At 31.4% G+C, this 9,517-nt stretch overlaps 1 protein-coding gene across 1 annotated transcript; it reads right to left on the bottom strand.

Moving 5' to 3' along the window:
* Nucleotides 1–984: 984 nt before the first annotated feature.
* Nucleotides 985–6,768, bottom strand: LOC106764940 (deoxynucleoside triphosphate triphosphohydrolase SAMHD1 homolog). Its single transcript, XM_014649398.2, has 18 exons — nucleotides 6,588–6,768; nucleotides 6,393–6,453; nucleotides 4,786–4,892; nucleotides 4,650–4,701; nucleotides 4,478–4,562; nucleotides 4,175–4,265; nucleotides 3,536–3,574; nucleotides 3,364–3,431; nucleotides 3,166–3,228; nucleotides 2,983–3,038; nucleotides 2,808–2,881; nucleotides 2,571–2,663; nucleotides 2,376–2,477; nucleotides 2,065–2,145; nucleotides 1,870–1,961; nucleotides 1,737–1,752; nucleotides 1,432–1,542; nucleotides 985–1,342 (listed from the first exon to the last, which is right to left on the bottom strand). Exons 1-18 carry the CDS (start codon nucleotides 6,702–6,704, stop codon nucleotides 1,232–1,234), a joined length of 1,419 nt encoding a protein of 472 aa, XP_014504884.1. The 5' UTR covers nucleotides 6,705–6,768; the 3' UTR covers nucleotides 985–1,231.
* Between the last annotated feature and the right edge of the window lie 2,749 nt (nucleotides 6,769–9,517).

The raw sequence follows: 9,517 nt of genomic DNA, 5'->3' as shown, positions 1-9,517 counted from the left end.
ACAAGTCTCATGTGTGTTTGTGAAGTTTTATTGAAAAAGAAAATACTAAAAAGGAAATATGAAGTTTTAGGCATTTGCTTTGCAATGAATTAAAAGGGTAAGCAACATTGCTGTTTGTATGATGATGTGCTTAATGCTTACCCGTGAATGCCAACTTTGGACTTTAATGTGACCAAAAAGATGTCTCAGAAGTCTCAACATAGTCATGAATCACGAGGCCAAGTTTCAACTGAATCGCAAAATGCTCGAGATTTTTATTAAGAGCTATCACTACTAAGTAGTAACACCCGTGATCTCAGAGGCATGACCATCAAAACCTAAAATTAGGGTGCCTCTTCCCAACACACACAATGAAAAAGTTTGATTTAATACCATTTTGGGTTTTCAATTTTTTCATATTTTTTGCTTTAAATATCTGAATAAATTTGGTTAAAATTTTTTATTCCTATATTTCCTAGGGACTTGTCACATCAATTGCTAGTTTAACAACACATTTTTTTAGTAATATGTGTATTTGATTCGTGTTTCTTTCTACTCTTTGATGGCATTATTACAGGTTAATATGATTTAAGAAGGAAAAATTCAGCAAAAATCACATCAGTGATTTACGCATGAAATGTGTTAAGCTATCAAGATAAGCACCGTGGGCTATGACTTAGCTTTAACACCACAAGTTTTCTTAGTCACGAGACGCATATGCTTTTAGATTTTTCTGCCATAAGGAGTCAACTTGGCAATCGAGCATTATTTCCTGGCCTTGGGGTCAAATCCCACGATCAGTTTTATCTAAGAAAGGATTTGTCCTACATGAAATTAAGTTAATTAGATGACTTTTTCTTCCAACTGGACACAATTGTAGTACACAATGAATGCTTAGTGGTTAGTAGCCTTAAAAGGGTGGATTCTCATCCATGAAGAGTGGACCAATTTGTCATCGACATGAGATTTCAGAAACATCTGCAAGTTGAGACTGCCAACTAGCGGTGACAAGAAAATATTGCTCTCACTGCCAAATACAGCTACATGAAACTGTTGCACTTAACCACTGTTATATATGTAATTGATTCTTTTGATGTGATAACTCTAGTACAACCTTCAGAGTGTGTCACATTGTTCTCTGTGGACTTACACTATATTTCATTGTGTTAAGTATAGCAAAAAAGGGTGAGCGTGAGACAGAATAGAGGCAAAAGAAAAAAAAAATAGCATCATGATTATCATACATTTTCCCTCATAAAATTGGATTGTAACGTCGTTTCTTCTGTGGTGTTGCATGCGCCTGTGTTTTTATCCCATATGTTTTCAATTGAAAATTTTCAAAAGCCTCTGAAATTGCCTGCACCTATAGGATTACACAAGGCAAGGTTAGTGAAGCCAACCTGAATGTGTAAAGCAAAGAAGTTCAAACAAGCATAGGATAAACTAACTAACCAGTTCTGGCTTTTTGGCGTACACCTTAACTATCATATCTTGGTAAGATGTAGGTAGCAAGTGGCTTACGCGGTCATCAGGTATTGTAAATTTCTCATTGCTTTCATAGTCCTGAATACATTATTGAACCAGGAAACTCAATAGAAGTAGCATAATTCAATTCCAAGCTAAACACCATGATAAGGACCAAACTAAAACACTTTAAATGTTTCAATAATTTTAATATCCTAACAAAACCAACTAAAATATATATGATTAAAGAAATATTTTGATAAAAAGATAGGTAGGTAGGTTTGTCCATGTACCTTGAAAAAGTGGATACTGCCACAGAAACATGCACCAAAAAGAGAGAAAATAATATATTAGGACAACATATTAGGAAACTAAAACAAACTAAAGGTCTATATTCAGCTAGCATGATTATTCTTCACTCAATACCTTTCCAGGGGATTATGCTTTCCGCGAGTCAAATCAATTTTTACATTACAGACCGCTATATCCTCCTCTTTCAGTGCAACTCCACCACTCTTCTGTCAAATGACATAAAAAACAAAATGGAATTCCTCAATGATGAGAAACAAAATCAAAATTAGATGCCATTTGCAAATGATAAGGGTTAACCAGATTGAAGACCTGAGAGCAAACAATATCTTGAGCAGTGACCTTCTTAAAATTGTCCAGCATATCTTTTGGTACAGGGTACTCATTACAAAACTGCACAACAAAATTCATCCTTAGATTCGAAAAAACTAAATACAAAATTTAATAAATACGACATTGTTAATCACACAAGCATTTTAGACCAATGTAATGTAAATTTAGACACATCCACCCAAGTTTACACGGAATTTGTGTCAAACAGCTTCAGAAAATACCACTACCTAATAGGTGATTGCAGCAGGTAATGATAACTATCACAGAAAAGCAACAGGTTAGAAACATGCCTGGTACAAATTCCTCCTTCGAATGCGCAAGATCAACTCCCTAGCCTCCTTTAGTTCTTGACTTGGACTTGTCTCAATAGTTTTAACTATTGTGTCATCCAGCTGCATTTTTTTAAGTAAACTACATTTTATTATTAAAACGAGCATTGAATAAATGTTTTTAACACAAGCTCATTAGTAAGAAGCCCTTGTAACCTTCCAGTACTGAGAAGGATCATGTATGTTAGATGAAATCTCCAAATAACTATTAGCGAGAACAAGTGCATCAACCATCATAAGCTCCATTGCCTGAAAACATCAAGATGGGATTAGAAACTGTAAAAACAAGAACGGTAAGTTTATGGATATTAAATAGACGGGAAAATGGGATGAAAGGCAGTGATCTACATCTACCTAAAATAAAATAATCTTCCAGACAAAATAGCTACGTACCTTCACTTTTGGATGTGTATAAACCGTTCTATACAGATCAGCACGAGTGGCAAACATTTTGTGGATAGTAAGGTCTAGCAAATTGCACAGCCAAGAGCAAAGAACTATTAGAAACACTATTTAAAGGAAAATCAGAAATGTATTATGAAAAAATGTTTTGAGGAATGACACTAACAGTCCTTAGCACGATAACAAATTTCATCATCCAAAACCCACATTGTCTCCAATAACCTGTAGGTAAATTACAATTTAAGATGCTAGAAGTAATACATGACCTTTATTTAAGTTTACTTTCCAGCTAAGAAGAATTATCAAACTACTGATAAGAATTAACTCATTTTGAAGAAATTCATGAAACCTTTGAAATTCAAAATTACATCCTAGACCACAAGCTCGACAGTCACGGGGAATATAATCAAATCTGCAAAGCAATAGTTTCCACAAAGTATTACAATATGGCATAACTCATGCTCAGATACTCAAAGAATACATGAAGGAGAGTATGTGAACAGGATCAATAAACCAGATTTGACAGCTAAATTTTCTGTTTACTTACTTGTCAACATCAATTCCATTTCGCCCATTCGCAACAATATCATACAAGAAACTTTTCTCACTTGAGCTCTAAATAACCAACAATTGGGAAAAAAATATAAAAGAAAAAGGGTAACAAATAAATTTGGTACGTAGCATGAAAAATATAAAATAGAATAAATTAAAAACCTTACCCTTGGAGGAGCAAATTCAGAGCTTGCCAATATCATATCCTGCCAACATCAATCACTTACTTACGAGAATGAAGATGCAAACCACTTTCTACTTTCCATTTATATGAGAGATTCAATATGTTTTTATGCAGAATAAGTGAACAAATATTTGAGAACATAAACCAGCGTAATTGCTCTTTCAAATTAGTATATCCACACACAGAAGTGGAGAGGGGAAAATGGATGCTACACAGCCTTCTAAATATGTTTTGAAGATGTCTACGGCAGAGCTTGAACACACATTTCCTACTTATATGATTACTATTGAACAAAGAAGGCAAATATTCTCAACAAGATGTACCTTGACTATCTGCACATTTAATACATTATATATATATATATATATATATATATATATATATATATATATATATATATATATTTATTTATTTACATTTAGAAGAATTACAGTGCTTCTAAACTAGAAGAAAGTTGTTCCCAGGTCTACACTGCCTAATCACCCAATTTATTACTTACACTGACAACTTTGCTAATTTATAACAGACATAATGTTTATGATGGTTAAGGAAGTGATGCTCAAAATCTAAAGACACTTAATCTAATGCAGGAAAGGAAACAATGGTAAGCCAGTAGCTTTACCTTGACCGTTTTTATCATCTGAGAGTCAACATCAATACAGTGTTCATCAACAATATAATCGACCATATAGACAGACATTTGTTCATGAGACCTACAACATAAAAAATATGACACACATTAAATGAATTATGGTTATAAAATGATTTTATAAAAAATCAGATAAAACATAATATCTAAACCGAGGACTTTACTGACAGAAGTACAACTTTTCTCTAAACATTACAAGGCGAAAATACAGAGAAAAATGAAATAAATTAGATCATTAAATGCAAAATTGTATAAAAATGGTAAAAATAAGATTACCAATCAGAACCATTGATAACTTGGGGAAGAAACTCCCGTTCAAACAAGTGACTGAAAGGACCATGACCCACATCATGCAGAAGTCCTACAGAAAATAAGGTATCCGGAGTAAAAATTATTAAGAAATTATATTGGATTAAAACCAACGGCAGTTCCATGAAACATGAGATACCTGCAAGCTTCACTGTTTGAATATCAAATCTATCAATACCAAGATCCAAGCCCTGCATGATCATAAGCACAGATTAACGTCCTGTCAGAGAGACCGTACCTTTAAAATGATAAAATACTTCAATAAAATTTTATACCTGATAATTATTAAGCTTTTCCACACATTGACCAGCTAGCCAATACACGCCAAGAGAATGCTCAAATCTGGAATGCACAGCACCTGGATAAACCATGTGCGTAAAACCTGAAACATAAAAACAAATTGATTTATTGGAGAGATTAAACATACTGAATATTAAAAGGGGATATCAAGCCATGTGAGCATCATGGCATGAAAGAGTTTGAAGCAGCATTTTAAAAACTACATTTCACAACTACTGTCTTCCTGTTACAGGTTACATGAAAATGACAGGAACCACCTTGTAACCAAAGAAATAAACTTATTATCTTGTGAGAGACCAAATGGATATTTAACACTATCCTCGATATATTCTATTGCATTACAAGGGAAACTTTTTATCTATAGAAATAGATTTATTACAGCCAATGGTTATCAGGGAATCAAATAATGGACATCCTTGTGTTAGTTATGTCATAACATAAAATGCATCATAAAATATTCAAGTTTCCGCTAAAATTCAACTTGTGTTTCATCTCATCTATTCAACATATACCTTCGTGGGACTTTCAACATACTATAAACAGGCATATAATAATTTCAAAAAACTCACACACACATACACACTAACAGATTCACATGCTAAAGCAAAATCTGTGTAAAATAATCTTGTTTAAACACAAAAGCAGTTTACCTATACCAAATTGTCAAGCTATAGTCTTGAACATAGTATCATTTGAATATCAGAACTAAGCTATACAGCAAGATAAATGAACTTCCAAAACTCCAAAACCTGTTTTACTATATACATGCATGATACTCTTTTCCTGCAAGTAAAACTTATTAAAAGTACTCAACATTTCATGACACACACATGAAAAATGAGTATTGATGACCAATAAATTCGGTATTATTTTAAATTGAACTTAAGACGAAGATCATGGCATACTTCACAAAATACATTTGATACCCCAAAGCAGTAAAACCAACTTTCCCATGAAATTCCCCAGCTAGCGGACATTCAAAATCCTCTTGCCTAAAAGGAGAAGCCAGGATACCTAGCATTTAAAACAAAATAGCATAGCAGTCCAACTTAATATTTGATAGTTTTTCATGAACTAACCTGATTAAACTACAAAACAAACAAATTAAAATTATCACTAAGCACACACGATGTCCGGAACGTTCAAAACATATTCCTGTCATGATTCTTAAAAATGGTCCAACACTGCAAATTTGGCCACAATTTCAAGGTCTTTTTTGACTCACCAGGACCACAACCGTGGCTGCATTAGCCATATTTTCCTGCAATGTCCTGAAATGTAAAGGATCACATCGAAACCATGACCACAACAACCCTTGAAAATCTTGGTCCCACTCTAACCTAATTTCCTACATAACTTCCAAGCAGTAAGGTCTTTCATGCTACGTATCCCACCATTGACACAACAATTCAAGAATCTAAAAGCAAAAAAATTATTTGTGAGTTCACAAGGAAAATAAAATGCATTAAAGACCCTGCCTAGAATAAGAAGCATGCAAGTGTATTTAATTTCAATTTCAGGAAGCTTCTAATTTCTAAACAACTCTCTTATAATTGGATTCAAGAAACGATTATCAACTCACCTAGTTGTTTCAACTCGCGAAGCCTCTGAAACTGCTCAGTATCTATGAACTTCAAACTAAGCTGCAAAACCGAACAAAACGCAAAAAAAACAAATCAGATTAATTAAGAATAATAATAATATGCTTCAGTTTCTTCCTAGCTACAGGAAAATAAGATTCGAGAAACGAAACGATTCAACTGTAATTGGAAATTACGGGATCGAGATAAATGTTGCCATGGACGTTGTCGTGAACGTGCTTGCAGAACCTGGGACCTGAAACGACGTCGTAGGAAGGTGGCAACGAAACGTCGACGTTGCTATATGCCCCCATATCTTCCTTCCTTTCTTCCTCCGTTATCAACTCCACACTGTCAATTCACCTTCTCTCTGTCTTTAGAATCTCAACTTTCAAATTTAAATTAACGAGTACCACTATTTATACTGTAAATAATAATGAATATATTTAAAATAAAAACAATTGTTAAATAATTATATTATTACCAATCATCATTTTTCATAAAATAAATATTTGTTTTTATCTCACTAAACCTTTTTAACGCATTTTTATTTGTGTATCACTAATTTATTTGATACTTACAAATTACATTTTGTATAAAATAATTTATTTAATTGGTAACCTTCAGGAACAATTTTTTCTGACACCTTATTTAAAATTGAAATAATTGTTCGCACGTGTCATAAAAAAGCATGGTTGTTACACTCTGTAAACAAAAAACGCATGGTCGTTACACAATTTGTTATTAAAAGTGAAGAATATGTTGCACGTGCTTGTTGAGGCTAATAATATTTTAGTATTTAACAAAAGAAAAAGAAAAACTAATCAAAGAGTAAATTGTATACGAAAACTGATTCACTTTTTATCTGATTATACAGTAATCACTAGTTTGTTTGCTCACATAGATAGAATTAAAAGTGTGACCTTAACTTACTAGATTTAATTCGAAATCTTATTGTTCCATTATTATATTATATTTGTTTGGATTTTATGAATAATGTTGCTTATGTATTTTATTATATTTTTAAAATTTTATATATTTTATTATTCATTAAATGTTTGTTGACCAGATTGTAGGAAAATTAAAAGATGTAAATGATGTTTTTTAAAATTTGTAAGAAAACAATATCATTTTTTACATTTTTTTTACGATATATCAACATTTAGATTTTTTCCTTTGCGAATTAATAAAAATTCTCTTAATTTTTAATCTTTTTTAAGTTGATTTTATTGCATAGATAGTGTTGAATTGGGCTTAGGAGTAATAAAAAAAATAGTGCAATATTACTGTGAAAATAAAGAAGACAACGAATAAAAATTCGTTAAAACAATAATAAAATAAAGGGTTATATGTTTTTAGTTATTAATGGATATATTTATTTTAATTATTAATTGAAGATAAATGGATACAGTTAAATAATAATGTATTAAACAATATAAATATTTCAAATACTAATTTAAAATGCTATATAACATGTTAAAATAATTTTACGTAATTGTGTTAAAAATATTATATTTATTTTGTTTCGATATTTAAAAACAAAAATTATCAAAATCATGACTCCAAGTTTAAAAATTAAAAATATATTTAATTCAAAAATAAATATGAAATGATATTTGATATATTTACTATCAAGCATGTAGGGGTATCCTTATTATATACTTTGGTACTTATCTAATAAGTAGAGATTTTTCCTTTAAATGGTTCCAAAATTCCCTGCTTTTGAAATCTGGTTACGAGAAGTTTGACCGTGGGGAGTGATTTGCTGTATCTTTCCCAAATGGCTACTTTGGGCTCACTACGTTGAAAATTTGAATCTCACAAATTTCCCTCTGGAACTCGTCTAGAGCTCTGTGCATTTCTGGTTTAGTGATGCAAATGGGTCCAAGGGCTTGATTGCAAAATCAGCTTATGGCCCAGGGGCTTTTTTTCAAGAATGAAAAAGAGAGAAAAGGATTGAAATCCAAATTTATAAAAGAAAAAGACTATCTAAGCAAATCTGACTTTATTCTATTCTTTTAACTTTTTCTAAAGAACACAAGAATTATTATCTACATTAAAACACTACTAAAAACAGCTTTTTAAGGGATTTTTCAGAAAACTCTAGTTTTTATACAAAAACAAAAATCTAACCTAATTCTAGAAATTTACAAATTAAAAGAAACTAAAATTAAAAATTATGAAGAAAAAAGGAGAAAAAAATAGAGTGTTTACACACCCCACACTTGACATTGCCTTTCAGTTTACAGGACACGAGAAAAAGAAAATAGATAAAATAGACTCAAAACAACAAAGAGAAACTCTATTTACACAATTGTACTGCAGATACTTAAATTATTTGATGAGTTGGTGTTCCTTTAACGACTTTGTCGTGTTTGAGGGCTTTAGGTTATTGTCTAGGCAATTCAATATTTGAGGACTTTAGGTTTAGATAATTTGGTGACTCATTTGAGAACATTAGGTTACTTTCTAAGTAGTTTGGTATCTCGTTTGAGAATTTTAGGCTAACTTTGTGTTTAGATTACCATTCAAATAATTTAGATATCATGTTTGCAGGATTTTGTTATTGTTTAAGTAACTTGAGTGTCGTGTTTGTACTCTTTACTTATGTTACATTCTAGATAATTCGGATGTTGTGTTTATTGATATTTTTTGTAACTCTTGACGTTTTCTTTTAAAATTTTATGCTCACGAATAAAGACGTATATTAAAAGAAAAGAAGACATTTATTAGAAAAATAAAGTTTGTATAAGTGGATTGCATTCTTTATCCTAAGGATAAGCTTTTCTTTAAGCTCTTTTAGCTTATCGACTCCATTCTAGAGAGAATCCGTAATGCAATTCAATCCGAATTACAATCCCAATAGTGTACAAGCTTTCTTTCTAGGTTGTAATGGATATCCTATGAAAAGCTATGGCTCACAATGCTATATAAAAGATATTATGTTTTTCTCTCTTTTATTTTTCCTAGTATCTCATCAATATATAAATATATAATTTTTTAATAATAAAAAGAGAGTGATAATACCTTCAACTCATGATTTATAAGTGTTAGGATATTTATCCTATTTATCATGATTATATTATGTCTAGGGTTACTCTAATTATCATGATTATATTGTGTCTAG

The sequence above is a fragment of the Vigna radiata genome, chromosome 1 (genome assembly GCF_000741045.1).
Source record: "Vigna radiata var. radiata cultivar VC1973A chromosome 1, Vradiata_ver6, whole genome shotgun sequence".
NCBI classification, from domain to species: Eukaryota; Viridiplantae; Streptophyta; class Magnoliopsida; order Fabales; family Fabaceae; genus Vigna; species Vigna radiata.
Note: the sequence above shows the minus strand (reverse complement) of the source record. Positions and strands in the feature narration are given on the sequence as shown.